Raw genomic sequence first — 15,779 nt, 5'->3', positions numbered from 1 at the left:
GAGTCTTAAAACGGATTGAAATTGGAGATTATATTGGGCTTAATTAAAAAAAAAATCAAATGAATTGAGATTGATTCAATTTAAAATATCTTGAGCTCAATCCTTAAAATTTTGAACAACAAACTACCTACATTTAAGCTAAAGCTTATTTAAGACACAAGTTGCAAGTTTATTTGACTTGTTTGAAAGACTTTTGAACTTTTCTATTAAAAAGCACATAAAACACAGCGTTGAAATTGTAGTGAAATTTACTTAAGTCCTTGAGGAAACTTCTTTGACATTATTATACTCGTGAATAGAAAAATGTAAATAATATTTACGTGGTACTTACTTTGAAATTGTTAGCACTTTTACATCTTGATGTTAATACGTTTCTCACGTAAAATTGGCATTTCATGTAACATCTTGAGTAAGTTAATATATATGTGGCCAAAATCTCTTCTCTTTTTTTTTCTGTTAACGGAAAAGCAAAAGCTTTCGAAATATAGCAATATTTTTCTTTCAAAAGTACTACATATCGAGAGTGGAGTTGCTCTAATTATTGTTTATACATGATTGGATTGTTGACATATACCCTTTCAAATTTTAGTGGCTGAAATTTGATCTAGTTTATTCACTATTACATTGTGATAAAATAAAAAACACTTCTCAAAAGTTGTATATGAAGTGCATATTGTTTTAATGAATATAGATAGCTCATAGATTTATTATATAATGCTCAGACAAACAATTTGAACAATAAACCTTTAAAAAAATAGTATAGTATACGAGATAAACATAACCTGCTAAATAAAGGTACAGTAAAGAATGAAAATTGAATTATTAAATAATAAATAAATACAGAATGAGAAGAAAGATATTAAGGCATTGGTATAAACCAATCAAATTGATCATTACACAAAATGAGATTTTTTAACGTTTATGCATTCGGTTGATTTAAAGACAAGATACAATAGAAAATAGAAGCTAAAGTAACAATCAAAACAAATACGAATATTTAAACTAACAATCATCTCAGATCTTCTGCATGCAAAATTCTCCTAAAATGCCATGCTTATTTGCACCCATAAAGTTTGTTTCTTCTTTAATCAGAGCTTGTTGATGAATTCTGCAATGGCTTCAAAAAGCTTCTCAGTTGCAGAGCCAGTAACAGGGTCCATATCAACAGCAATTTTGTTCAGGTAAAAACTGTGTCCCACGCCGTTGTTTATCAACAGTTCAACATCTTTTTCCCCTTTTTTCAATGCTTCGTAAAATTCCATTTCAGTGTCTTTTATCAGATCCTTCTCCGCTACACAGTACAAATAAGGCGGCAATTTAAGCTCCTCCACCGCCGGTGCCGCATCACCCATCGGACAAGTAATCGGGTGATCCTTAGTGCTCCCAATCGGTAAAGCCAGTTCCATAAATTTATCCACCATATCTAAGGTTAGAAAGGGGGTTTGTTCCTGTTCTAGCTCCGATTTACTTCGCTGGGACCGCATGAAGCCTGGATGGATCGGAATTGCGCCAGCGAGCCTCATCGGAGATAAGTCTTCTTCTCCGGCTCTGGCGGCGACTTGATGGACGATGTTGCCGCCGGAGCTGTCTCCGATGAGGAATACGCGGTTGAAATCGGCGTATTCATTGAGCCAGGGCTCGTGATCTTGCTTCCGGGAAACGTCACGGAGCCAGAGAAGGCCGGCGAAGCTGGCATCACAGGCGGCAGGGAGGCGGTGCTCCGGCGCCAGAGGGAGGAAGACGGAGACAATAATAGCGTTTGCCACACGCGCTAAGCGAGTGCAGACAGCATAGTACATGTACCAATCAGCTTGGCTGATGCAAAAACCGCCGCCGTGGAAGTGAAGAATGACGGGAAGCTTATCAACCGAACTATCATTACGTTCAGGTAAGTAGACACGGAAACGACTACCGGAGTTCTCCCCGGCGACAACATCTTTGACGGCAACGCCGTCAATGAAGTCGTCATGCGGTGGAACTGGCTCAGCCATGAACTTGACTTCGGGTGGACCGGTCCATGTCCGGTCTACTGAACCGTCGTCAAAAACTGTAAGCCAACCGGAAACTACATCTTTAACTCGCTTATCATGAACCATTTTAGGAATTTTTAATAAGTGGAAAAGGAAGTTTTATTTTTTCTTGGGTATACTATTAATTTGCATGAATGAAAATGGGTGTATTTATAATAGTGAAAAAAAGGGTAGTTGTTGAAAGGAAGATACAAAGAGTTTTACAAAAAATTGGAGTTTAGATAGTGGGAAGAGTAATGGCATTGACTCATCATTTTCTACACAATTTCATAAATGGGTCATTCCACTTTTAGATTTTCGTCCACATTTACAAATTGGAATATAAGAAAGACTTGGTTGAGATCCAAACGAGAGTTTACTTGTTTACTGTATTAAAAATATACGTGTCAACTTTATGAAATTCATTGATAATTTTACACTTACTTTCTAATTTATTCTTATCATTAATTATAGATATTTTCCTATTACATTTTTCAAGATATTTTATTTATTATATTCAAAGAGTGATATAGTAAAATTATCCTTCTATTTATAGTTTCTTAAGGGGTATGTGATGTGTCAAGTCATAATGGATAAATTAGATAATAAAGAAAAATATTCTAAAACAATCATAAGATTTTTTATATGATTTTAATCAATTAACCTATATATGAAGATCATGTTGGGTTCTGAAGGGTGATTAGGGCGTCATGCGGAAGCTTACAATTGCAAATCATAAGACGATAAATTAGACGACACATAAAATTATACTAAAAGAAATATATTATTGTAGGATATGACCAATTGACCTACATAATTAAAAACTAATCAAAAAACATAGAAACTGTAGAGAGAAAATCTCCCCATAAACAAAACTCTTAAAGAACTACATTGTGGATGCTATTGTTTTTTGTGTTAGAAGAAACAAACTTATATTTATAGAGTCTTAAAACTTTTTCTTACTAGAAAAAGAGTCCTAAAATGAGAGAATAAGTCAAATATGAAAGAATATTATATTTTCCTTTCAAGAAAAGTAAAAATATTTATGGTTTTGTCTTTTCTTTAAGGAAAAATAAATCTTAAATTATGGTAAGAAAATCAGGGCAAAACCCTAACAGATCAATATAAATGAAAGTATAAAAGCTACTAAAAAAAAATGGAAAAATTTCTTTTCCGTCAAGAAAACATTTTTAAAGTAAGACAGAAATGTTAGTGCAAACCCTTACCAAACTTTGACCAGAGTCATTTTAAATGTATGTAAAAAGAATAAAGAATACGGGGAGTTTAAAGTTTTCTAAAAGTGCAAATATTCGATGGACCAACTATTTTGTAATACGTATGACATATAAAAAGGAACAGAGGGAGGGGAGTACCTACTAAAAAAAGATAATGATTGATATAATAAATTCACTATTTTATCCTATGAATTATGAAGTGGATGAATTAAAAATCTAAGACTTTCAAGAAGTTCTTCTACCTTTGTCAAAATTAATTAATTGAGAATATAATAGATAAAAAAAAATTGTTCTTTCGTGATTTGTCAAAATGAACCGTTAAAAAGGTATAATTAAAAAAAAAAATTGGACAGATAATTAGGGACTGAGAAAGTATTAGATGTCATTCACTTCAACTAATTTGATATTACTCCTAGTTTCTTTTATTTTAATTTGTTTATCTTAATTAATATTTGAACAATCAATGAATATTTTTTTATCATAATTTTTCAAAAGATTTAGAATTATTAAACTATTGTAAGTTATACGTAGTAAATTCTTTTATAATTATAAAATATATAAATTTTATTTCAGAAAATTAAAAAATTAACGTCAAACATCAATTGATTTGTCCTTCATAGGCTGAATCAAGTCAAATAAATTGGAACTGTCCACATATATGAGTTATGAATAACGTTGGATTTGAAAAAGGGGAAAAAACAATAAACTGGTTGTTATGATGTTGTGAACTGGGAAGAAAGTCTTTAGCTTCTTTTATTTTTTTGGTTATTTATTTAAAAGTTGATAACACATTGAAGGAGATAAAGGTAATTTCACCGACGGGTAGTCTGTTTGCACATCACATTTTGCAACATTTTCACATACACCCAAATGTCTATTACATATTCACATAAATTATGTCACCCTATTTAGTTGTACCCATGAGCATCAATTGAAACATACCTAGAATATTACAACTTATGGGGGCTAATGCATATAGTAAAATGAGGTGATATATTTTAAATAGTTAACCATCTACATAAGTAGACACTTGACAATATGTGCATAATAGGAACACTCTACATGTCCACATACTCTATCAGAATATGTTATAGTTCGAGTGTCTAAAAAAAGTTCACTATCAAGTTTAAGAAATTATTGATGTATTCATCCTATTAGTAGTGCAAAAACTGATAAATATATGATTTAATTATTCCAACTTCTACCTTTCACAAAATTATTTACAAATTGACTCATAATTTTAATGTAGAATTGTAAAATGATAACCGAACACCAAAGTTTATATCAAACAACTAAAGAGCTAAACATGATATAAGCTACGCTAACTTTTTTAATGTATGAATAACTTCCTTCCTAACAAGCAACAAAACAACCAATGAGAAATGATCAAAACTATCCCCCAAGTTTAAGGGTTTGTTTAACTTCGTCCCTGTAATATCACAATGAACATAAATAGCCCTTTTTAAGTTGGCAAAACAAGGACACTCTTGGTGCACCAAAAGGAAGTTTGTAAAATTTTACCTAATGGATTTAATGATGACCTTAAATCAAGGGTTGTTCATCAGAAGGGCTATTTGACTAATCCTATAGTTATCTGCCTACAGCTCTGGAAGTCACACCAACACAGTGAACTACACAAGATGCATTGTTTGTGCTGCACAAAAAGTTGCCTTCCATCATTAGACAAACAAAATCTCTGTACTAAGGCGCAACCCCATATCCAGAAAGGGTCCACACATCTGTATGCTTCTTGGACACGAGAAAACCAACAAAACGAGACCTGTGTAAAAGAAAATAATATCAATCTAGGTGAAACTTGACAATAATACAAGGACTAGAAAAAGGATAATACATAAACGTGTCTTTTAACTTGGTCTTAGCTGACATCTATGCTCTCCAACTTTGGGTGTACACAAGTAGGAAATTAAACTTGTATAAAGTGGAACAAGTAAACACGTGTGTCCTACATAGAATTCATGTCCTGCGTGTATTATTCCATGTAGGATGCGTGTGGTTATTTGTTCAACTCTATAAATTTAAGTATCTACTTGTGCACAATCAAAATTAGAGGGTCTAGATATCAACTGAGGCTTTAGTTAAAGAACACTAAAAAAGTGGATTAAACTTACGTTAGATCCTATACAGAGTTCTTAATAGGGTTCTTCAACTTGCTATTAAGCTGTTCAATTTCTGCTGCTTGTTCCTTGCAACAAGAAAATCATAGACTTAGAAAGGACAGGCGGAAAACAGCAACAATCTGGAGAGGGTAAAAAAGGAATGACGGGGAATAAACACTTCATAATCACCTGACGTAAAGCTTTCCACCACAGGCTTGATTGTTCCTGTAGTACACGCCATTCAACCGCCAACTCATGTTCTATTGTGTTACTCTGGGCATAGTGAGATGTTGATACTGCTTTTCTCTTTACAAGAAAGAAATTGGAATATGAAAATTGGATCATCAAATAGCAAATTAAGGGAGAGGAGGTTATTTGTGTGCCGTCAAATGCGTACCATTTCTTCTCCTAGCTTTTGAAATTTGAGTTTTCCAATGGACAGATGGCCAGGAAAGTCTTTACTTTTCACTTGGTCCTGTATAGTTCCCTTCCGAGCAACAACTGGCCTTAACAAGACATAAACAACAATATCATTATCTCTGTCATCTTAGTTATTTCTCATATTTCATTCATCTTATTCCAATAAAATAGTAGTATTCACAAAAGTTCATCCAAGATAATGTCAAATAGAGATCACCGATAAGAATCCCAAGCCACTATCATGACTGAGATTTACATCATTTTTCTTTCCAGTAAGAAGCACAGACCACTATCATGAATGAGATTTACATCATTTTTCTTTCTCCCTCTATAGTGAGCAGATTTGGAGGGTTATTGGAAGGAAATAGAGTAGTATAGAAGAGATTCATGGCGCATCAAGCTAACTCAACGAAAGCTTGTTTGAAAAGGTATTCACCCTAATCATTTCTCTTTATGAAAAAAATCCAGTGCCATGAGATGGTAGAGTATAAATAACATATATGACATCTACCATAATGACCATCAGGAGGAATTACATAGACAAAGCTGACAGTATTAATTATCAAAATTAACGGCTTCTCGAAAATTCTCTAAAACAGAAAAGGTAATATCACACCATCATAATCAGTGTTTTCAAAGGTACGATGGGATTTTGTAGAAGAAATGCTAAATGGATATGGATTACCTCCAAAGTTCATACAGTTGGTTATGGTCCATGTCACAACAACCAAATTTTCAGTCAAGGTTAGTGGGGACACTCATGATTATTTTGAAGGCAAGAGGGGGCTGAGACAAGGGGATCCTATCTCTCCCCTACTATTTGCGCTAGTAATGGAGTACCTGTCTAGAACCACGACTCAAATGTGTAAGCTAACTGATTTTAGATTCCATCCCATGTGTAAGGGGCAACAGTTGACTCTCCTCATATTTGCTAATGACTTGATGATTTTCCGTAAAGGAAATGTGGTATCTGTACAAAGTTTTGTGGAGGCCTTACAACATTTCTCTAATACAACTGGACTAGTGGCTTAACATAGATGAATCTAGTCTGTTTATGGCTGGTGTAGATGAGAATACTTAAGGGGAAATTCTCAACCTAACTGGTTTCACCTTGGGACCATTTCCAATAATGTACTTGGTCCTTCCTCTCTCCCAATAAGTGGAACAAATTGGAGTGTCACCAACTAAAGATGAAGATTACAGACAAGATCAGGGAGATCAGGGCTGTCTCCACAAGACACTTATCTTATGCTGGTAAGCTTCATGTTATTGATTCTATACTGTTCACCACATCACCTTACATAATTTTTCGGGGGGCTGTATTAATATTTCCCCAATCGCATTAAAGGAGGTAGACAAGAAGTGTAGGGAGTTTCTTTGGTGGGATACTGATGAAAAGAAAAAACTATCACTTGTGGCTTGGGATAAGCTATGTCAACCAAAGAAGTATGAAGGTCTGAATTGTCGGATGTGGAATATGGCTGCATTGGGAAAACTTATATGGATGGTGATGAAGAAAAAAGATCTATTATGGGTAAAATGGGTGAATGGTATATATATGAAAGGAGGAGATGATTTCTGCTACTGGAAAAAGCTTCATAAACTGAAGCTGAAGATGACAAGCTGGTATAGAGATGATCATTATTGTAACTGCTAACAGGAAATACTTTGTCTCTAAGGGGTACTGTGCTGCCACCTGCACCAAGAATGTATACTGCTGACTTAATATGGAGTAGAATTACAATGCACAAACATAGGTTTATATGTGATTAACTGGATCTTGGGAGGTTACGAACAAAGGATAGATAGCTAATGATGGGCATTCAGTGTGATAACCACATGTGTGTGATGTGTGAAGATATGTTAGAGAGAGGTTCGATATGCTTCAATACACAAAAAGAGGCAGGAAGTGTGCTTCTTGATTTAATACAGACAATTTGTAATTAGCTGGTTGATTTTGGAGGCCCACTGATTATTGGCAATCTTCCTAGAAGGGGGTCGAGATAATAGGTGCTCTTTAGGTGTAACTTTTTGATTGTTGGTATGGTAATATTTCACAGTTTACTACCAAAAATAAACTAAATCAGTATTTTCAAAGGCATTTTGTAGGCGATTCATGGGGCAAGCCATGGAGCTAGGAGGGCTATATCGCACAAGAACGGATTGGCAGAGGAAAACTATCGTGGGCCATAAGTTCTAACCTCCCGAGCATTAACTTAAGCATAGGTTTCAATCTTCCGGATGTTCATTTGGGTGGTAAGTTCAGAGAACTCCCCAAACTTAAAATCAAAATTGCAAGTTCTCTTTATTATTAAAACATTCAAAAGTTAGCTAATTGTAAATTCTCAAACTAAAAAGAAAAAACTCAAAAGTCAAAGTCTCCTCTTAATTGTTATCCCTAATTTCATATTTCTTTGTCATTTACAGAGCAACCAATCATTCTTTGGCTCTTCATCAGCAAAGTGCAAACTACAAAGCAAAAGCTTTGTCTTCAAATGCTTGTGAATTCCTTTTTTATGCTTCAATTCCTTTTTACTCTCTTTTATTCTTTTCAAGTTAGGTATTGATTTTGGAATTCATTTTGATATCACTCTAATTTAGATACTATTTTGGGAGGCTTTATTCTAAAACATGTTCTATTTGTGTTATAGTAGGTATTTGTGATTTGTTTTCTGGTTTCAGGTTTTCAAACAATAACTTTATACTATTGTCATTTTTATTTTTTTGAACTATTAGGAACCATCATTTTACAACTCCAAGTAGATAACCACCGGACTATAGCTGTGATGCATCTTTCATCTTTCACTCTTACATTCATACTTATACACTAATTTTATAATTTTCTACAATTTAATGTAATTTTACTTTTTGTTATTTATATACTTATTATATTAATTTATCAAAAACAAAAAATTAAATATTTATGGGGCTTACTCCTCACATCTCAAGGCTTACGTCTCGCCCCATGTTATACAAAACGCCTTGCCTCAAGCCCTGCCTTTTAAAACATTACCAACTAACTCATGTCATCAAGGACTTTGAAGATCATTACACCAAGCATAGTTTGTCAAAAAGGAATACTAACTAGCAAGGTGTATGTAAGAACAATACAAAAAACATCTAATCAACAAGACAAACAAAGGGTGAGACAAAACTTGCCAAGCCGATCTAGTACCTTCCATCACCTAACATTAGGCACCTCCTTTTCAACTCAAAAATGGCGGTCTCTGCAGCCTCACTTGATTTGAAGATAAGAAATGCTTTTCCTGGTAGTGTTCATTTGAGAGAAAAAAACATCGAGTTCACTGAGAAAAATGTCAATAAATTTTACTTCAGGATTTTAGAAGAAGATACGCGATGGCCTACCATTTAGGGGATTAGAGAAGGTGTTATGCTGCACCATTTTTGCACTAACCTTTTGCCTCAAGGCATGCTTAACAATATCCTAGAATATAGAGAATGAGAAACTCAGAAAGATTAATGAGATAAGCTCTTCGAGTATAAAACTAGGAGCAAAAACAACAAAGAATAATTCAAGAAGAAAACCCACCACAATATATATCAGAGGAAAAGTTTGTCTTGATATATCTATCTCTACCAAATAAAAGGACATAAGAATATATTTGAGGAGAGGCGTGAAAATTTTCTTGAATCAATCCGGATTCATGCCGGGATGCTCAACTATAGAAATCATTCATTTGGTAAGGAGGCTTGGTGGAGCAGTACATAGAGGACACACACATTGTGTTCATTAACCTAGAAAAGGCTTACGACAACGTTCCAAGGAAGGTTCTATAGAGATACTTGGAGGCTAGAGGTGTACCTGTTGTTGACCATATAATAAAATAATAAAAAGTATGCTCTCTCTAACAGCTTAAACTTTTAGATGAGATGGTCACATACTTCAACACATGTGGAGTATATTAGGGAGATATAGGACATGTACGATGGAGCTAAGACCTCAGAGCACCTCCCATTTTTTACGAGGTTGCACCAGTGCTAAGCCCGTTTATATTTGCATTGGTGATGGAGGCATTGACGCAACAAATTCAAGGTGAAGTGTCATGGTGTATGTTATTTGCAGCTAACATAGTTCTGATTGACGAGACTCACAACGAAACTAATGTTAAGCTGGAGATTTGGAGATAGACCCTAGAGTCAAAAGGGATCAGATTGAGCACGATCAAGACAAATTACTTGGAGTGCAAGTTCAATGATGTAATGTATGACACAGATATGGAAGTGAGGCTCGACACTCGGGTCATCCAAAAGAGAGAAAGTTTCAAGTGTCTAAGTCTATCATCCAAAAAATGAAGAGATCAACAAGAATGTCATTCACTGCATTAGTGCAGGGCGAATGAAATGGAGGCTTACAAACGGAGTTTGTGTGATAAAAAGGTGACACCAAAACTTAAAGACAAGTTCTACAGAGTCGTAATTAGACCAACTATATTGTATGGGGTGGAGTGTTGGCAGTCATAAACTCTCACGTTCAAAAGTTGAAAGTTGCAGAAATGTGGATGCTACAATGGATGTGTGGACAAACTAGGAGAGATAGGATTAAAAATGAGGATATCTGGGACAAGGTGGGAGTGGTTTCGGTGAAGGACAAAATACGGGAATCTAGATTGATATCGTTTGGACATGTGAAGAGGAGATGTCTAAATGCCCCAGTGCAAAGGTATGAGAGGTTGGCTATGGATGGTTTCAAGAGAGGTAGAGGTAGACCAGAGAAGTAGTGAGGAGAAGTGATTAGACAGGAAATTGAATGACGGGCTAGGATCATTTCGCATTTAATGATGCTCAAAGGCTGAGATGAAGCCAGTAGGGTAAAAGTAATAGAAACGGCAGAGGCATCCAAAATTCTGGAAAACTTGCAAAATTTTCTCCTCTCTTTCCTCGACTCTCTTCTCTCTCTTTCTCTTCCTCCCTCTCTGATTCTTCTTCTCACTATAATCCTTTCTTCAACTTCTTTCTGCAGATCTGAGCTATCTATGTTGTTCCAACTTTCCATTTCTATGTCATTATAGTTTAGCTTAGCTCTAATCTCAATTTCAGATATATATGACAGAATTATCCAAGAAACACTTGCAATTTATTGTTTGTTTTCCTTGTTTAATTCTGCTATTTAAGTTCATAACATACCATCACCACTAATAGACTCACTAAAGATAGTGGCTTGAAGATGAGAATTAACATGGGTTAAGTAAACAAATTTATAGAACAATTCTTAAACTAGATACAATAACCTTGGTTAACCTAAGTTTACGTAAGGTTATTCAAAAGTTTGCTTGTGAAATTTTCAAGATGTATAGCAATAATTCAAAAGAGAAGTTTGTGTAAAATACAAGAAATGTTATTCATGTAAAACTTTTATTTTCATCAAAACACGAAGAAGAAAAGAGAAAGAAAAAGGGAAAACAAGTTTTTACCACATACATTTGAACTTACAAGAGCTTTAGAAACAATATTACCCGAAATAGAAATGGAAACATACACATGTCTACAAAATGAATTAACACAAGTTTCGCCTAATGACACAGTAATATTTCATTTTTCATTACTCAAAATTCAAATGGACAAACTAAAGCACATATTAAACTGAAATAGACTAAAAATTCATTCTATGTACCTCCACTTCTGTTGATGCATATGAAGGATCAAGATTCTCAAGTAACATAAGTGTACCTCGCTCTTGAGCGTCTTGGAGTCTATCATTCCATGGCTGGGCAGAACAAAATAATATATGTAAATCACAAAATATAGAGTAAATAACTGCTTCGAGGCTACAGCACATCATGTACATCTTCTACTTTTGCCTAAATAGTTGAAGCTTACATCACTTTCCCAACCAACTTAACTTCAAAAGAAAACACTTTGGAATAAATATAACAATGGAGATAGGAGACTAACCAGTTCCTTAAACCATGTGCTAGCACCCTGCAAGTTAAAAGATATCATATCAGAACTAAATTCAAAACAGGTTAAGAGGTCCCTTACAATATCCAATCATTGATATCAGCTATCAACCTGAGGTTTAGTTATACAACAGATGGGGCCAGCAAACAGATACAAAAAAGAACAAATAATCAAGTTACAAGTTCAGTACACACAAAAAAAACCAGTGTACGTTCTCATCAAACAAGGATGCAATACATCAAAAATCCGGAACTAAAAAAGAAACAGTATGCCAGGTATGAGCACTCACAGATTTCAGATTATAGAGGGAAACCTCAATATTCAATTTTCATAGCACTGTTTACAAAACGAAAGGAGGAAAAAGTTTTCTATGTGAATCAAATCCTTCATAGGACCCTAATACTCCAAAAAAAAAAAAAGTAGGAAAAAGGAAAACGGAATACCTCCTTCACCCTTGTTGTTACTTCAATGACCTGACTTGTGGATTTCATGACCTTATGTTGGTCAAATGGTGTAGTATCTGCAAGATCATATCCCCAATCAGACAACATTCATAATGATTTGTTCACTGTCTCTAAGAGAAAGTTACAGGTAAGAAAGAAACCTGATAAGTCTTGAAGCTTTCTCTTCTTCAATGCATTAGTAGACGGGGTACAATATGAATGTTTTACTTCAGTTCTGGCAACAGTCTTGTCCGTCTCAGAAACATTGCCCTGTCTGCCTTGTCTGCCTAAACTAATTGGGACTTTATTCAGTTCTGGAAATGATCAGATTAACAGTTAAACTCAGATATGAATTTACAAGAATCAACCCATTATCTTTCCGAGTAATCACCTTTTTCTACCAGTTCCGTCACCTGACACTGTGAAATGGTAGTGCACTGGTCCGTTCTTGTGGAGGATTTAGTTTGCTTGACCAAAGTCACAGGTGGCAACGTCGACTCTGCAAGAGCCGAATTGAAAATAAACATGGGTTGTTGACATCACAACTAAGAATTTACCACACATGTCTACAAGTAGTTACGAGTGTTTCTTCCTGGTTGGTCATCTTTCAGCGTTGTTTTAATGGTTGCTCCTCCAAATGAATGTGGCATGTCAAGACTTCCTTTTCCTCCATAATGAATAGGCTGCTTCAGATCTGTCACCTTATTAAAGAAGTGCTCCACTGCAGCAGGAATGAGGTAATGCCTCAAATCATTGATTTTCAGTATTTAAATGCATCAGAGTAAGAATGTAAAAACTGAAGAAGCAGATTTTACTGCAAACATATACTCAGAGGCTAGCTTTTCAATATAAAGCTTCATGCATACAAGTAAGCTAAGCAAAAAGAAATAGACATTTTGGTTCATCCCAAAGAAATTTACATCATACGCCTCACGTGTCTGGCGATGTGTGATACAATAAAAAGAGCACATGCCCACTTCGGTTAACACCAGCATCCTCCCTATACTGACAACTCACAAGTCACAGCAAACACTTACATAGAATCATTGGAAGATGTTTCTTCTTTTCTTTAATAATAAGCAAGATTCTGAGGAGAATTTTACAAAACTTATTTTTGGATTAAAAGCTAAGCAAAATGCCAACATGAAACGTGAAATTATCATATACATGACTACATCTCTTTAGATATGTCCACCACTACAGTTCTTTGGTTAGTACTTTATCCAATGCATTCATTAAAACGGAGAGGTCAGCCATAATAAAGACTTCTAAGAAACTTATACCAATATATCCATCACTAGAGCTCCTTAAATTCAAGAACTGGGGCCATGACTTAAAAAGCAGTGAATGAAAGGTAAAAACTGAAAGAAACAAGACCTTGCTCTAAATTCCAAGAACGTTGAAGAAATACTGCACTAGAAGTCATAGAGCTTTGGAGAGTCCTACGAAACCCAACTCTCTAGATATGCATCAGATAAAAGGCAGCACTAATGGGTGAACAGGTGACAAAAAATACAGGCTGAAACCAAATGGCAATGAATGGGAATGCATGAATGAATGTGAAATTGTGAATAGCCATGAAAGTCCAACATCCATCTATTACTATTCTTCCGTTTCCCAGCCCTATAGAATAAGCAACCTGAATGCTAGCAATATTGTCTTCAAATACCCCAAGTTGACTAAAACACTCAAGTGAAATAGTATATTAAGATGTTCTGCTATATATTGCACAAATTATCTAGTTCTGTCAATTATTCTTTTGTCCTATCAAAATAAAGAAGACATCAAGTGATGGAAATAATCCTGAAACAAGAACGTGCATGGGCAAGAGCACAGAAAAACCAATAAGCGCCTAAGACAGTTAAATTAGAGCCCTACCCCTTTAAACAGCAATGTAGTGGGAAATTCTTTATGGTACATTTATAACTTTATCCTTTTACTAATTTGATTTCTTCATTTACAAAATGTCCTCGAATGTATTACATAATCCTAAGCAACTATAAAACTGAGGTTCCCAGAGAATGTATAAACTGTCTTCAAATAAGTTACACAAAAGTTTGAGAAGACAAAAATTCTGAAAGATAGTATCATATGTTAAAGCATTTCTAACGAAATAAACCAAATGTATGACACAGAAATCTGAGAAGCAGAAACCATTCAAGCATTTAACAAGCTGTTTCATCCAACCATAAAATGCATAACACTGTGGACTGAATGAAAATCAAGCAATAGAATTAGAGTCACTACCTTCAATTTGCGCTATTGAATTTGGAAATTTCTCAGATATCTCCTGAGTGCCGACATCAAAGGTGCGATAAAATAAAAACTCAGCTGTTTCCAAATCTCTGTCTTTTGGCTGAGGGTTCCTCCTATCAATTGATATGCAGACAACATTGCATTTACCGGTGATGGCTTCCTGTAATAAAATCTCAAAGAGGTCAGACCATTACATCTAAAAACAGATAGATTAAAATTATACCTTAAAAAGGATTAGTGAAAGAATTACCACTGGATTGCAATTTGATAGCCCTACACCTTCTCCTGAAGCCAACAGTAACTCATTGCCAAGCACCTTGATATTACCCAACCAATGAGTTAGCTCGGTGGGACGGAAAAACCATACCACCTTGACTATCCTTTTCCGTGTTTTCGTTTCCCACACCTTAACGATCTTACCAATGTCTGGCTCCTCTTCACCATGACGATACATGTAAACACAATCATATAAGTTGAATTCAACTCCAGCATAAGTGAATGACTTGTAAAATTGGACGTCCTTGTTATGGGCACCCTTTCCCTTCTTGGCACCCCAACTAAATTCGGGACTATCTTCTTCCGCTGCTTCTTGAAGGGGGAACATTTGATACTTATCACAATGTGATGTTAATCTTTCAAAGATCTGGAATGGAAATACATATGCCTGTCATTGACAACTAACAACCATCTAAAAAAGTAGATGTGCACATTACAACAATTACTAAAAGCATAATAATTATGCAAAAGCCCCAAAATTCATAGAGAATTTGAAGAAAGCAGAAACCCACTCATTGAGACCTCGCTTTAGAAGAAGGAAAACAAAGAAAGCAAGCAAAGGTAGACTCCAAAAAAACAAGTCATTCAAAAAAAAAAATGTTCTATGTTCCCTCTTAAGTATCATTTTCAGTTTGAAGTGGAGATTCAATAATTGAACATATAACAAGACTCAAAGAGTATCTTAGCACATTATATAGAACTTGGTTTTTCTTAGAAACGAAGATGGAGCATCGCGATGAATGGAGTATCTCATTCCAGAAAACATACCATAAGAGGATTACTAGATCTACATGGAAAGAGAGAAATGCAAGATGTTTTGAAGAGAAACTAGAAACTGTACAGTAAATTAAATACTCATGCTTATGGATTTTTGATGCAACCTACAAGATGTTAAAGATGATTAGAATAGCATGATTGAATTCATAAACTCACCGCAGGACTAGAATCGTGTATAGATTGAACCATTTCCTTCTGTTTTTCTTGCAGAAATGTTCCGATCATTGAAATTCTCTGGTACCAACTTAGTACAAGATTTGTTTTATTAATGTACACAATACTTTACCAGTCTCAAAAAAGGAGTTCCATGATTGTAGAATGATGACA

General features: G+C 34.9%; 2 protein-coding genes across 2 annotated transcripts; both read right to left on the bottom strand.

The window, feature by feature from the left end:
- Positions 1 to 867: 867 nt before the first annotated feature.
- Positions 868 to 2,141, bottom strand: LOC125836564 (probable carboxylesterase 15). Its single transcript, XM_049515748.1, has one exon. It carries the CDS (start codon positions 2,094 to 2,096, stop codon positions 1,089 to 1,091), a length of 1,008 nt encoding a protein of 335 aa, XP_049371705.1. The 5' UTR covers positions 2,097 to 2,141; the 3' UTR covers positions 868 to 1,088.
- A 2,792-nt stretch (positions 2,142 to 4,933) lies between these two features.
- LOC125836682 (protein ANTI-SILENCING 1-like) lies at positions 4,934 to 15,748 on the bottom strand. The gene is made up of 15 exons (XM_049515892.1): positions 15,609 to 15,748; positions 14,650 to 15,042; positions 14,391 to 14,559; positions 12,724 to 12,864; positions 12,535 to 12,642; positions 12,305 to 12,430; positions 12,144 to 12,220; positions 11,695 to 11,721; positions 11,414 to 11,506; positions 9,148 to 9,226; positions 8,957 to 9,047; positions 5,759 to 5,867; positions 5,551 to 5,667; positions 5,374 to 5,447; positions 4,934 to 5,024 (listed from the first exon to the last, which is right to left on the bottom strand). The coding sequence occupies exons 1-14, from the start codon at positions 15,675 to 15,677 to the stop codon at positions 5,382 to 5,384; spliced, it is 1,665 nt and encodes a 554-aa protein (XP_049371849.1). The 5' UTR covers positions 15,678 to 15,748; the 3' UTR covers positions 4,934 to 5,024; positions 5,374 to 5,381.
- Between the last annotated feature and the right edge of the window lie 31 nt (positions 15,749 to 15,779).

The sequence above is a fragment of the Solanum verrucosum genome, unplaced genomic scaffold (genome assembly GCF_900185275.1).
Source record: "Solanum verrucosum unplaced genomic scaffold, falcon-dt-bn FXZP01000278.1, whole genome shotgun sequence".
Taxonomy (NCBI): Eukaryota; Viridiplantae; Streptophyta; class Magnoliopsida; order Solanales; family Solanaceae; genus Solanum; species Solanum verrucosum.
This window is presented reverse-complemented; position numbering and strand designations above follow the sequence as displayed.

Coding starts and splice junctions, on each gene's coding strand:
- LOC125836682 (XM_049515892.1), bottom strand. CDS start 15,677: ATGATCGGAACATTTCTGCAAGAAAAACAGAAGGAAATGGTTCAATCT. Junction 11,507..11,694: donor GCACATGGTTTAAGGAACTG/GTTAGTCTCCTA, acceptor TGTTCTGCCCAG/CCATGGAATGATAGACTCCA. Junction 9,227..11,413: donor ATGCATCAACAGAAGTGGAG/GTACATAGAATG, acceptor TCTATATTCTAG/GATATTGTTAAGCATGCCTT.
- LOC125836564 (XM_049515748.1), bottom strand. CDS start 2,096: ATGGTTCATGATAAGCGAGTTAAAGATGTAGTTTCCGGTTGGCTTACA.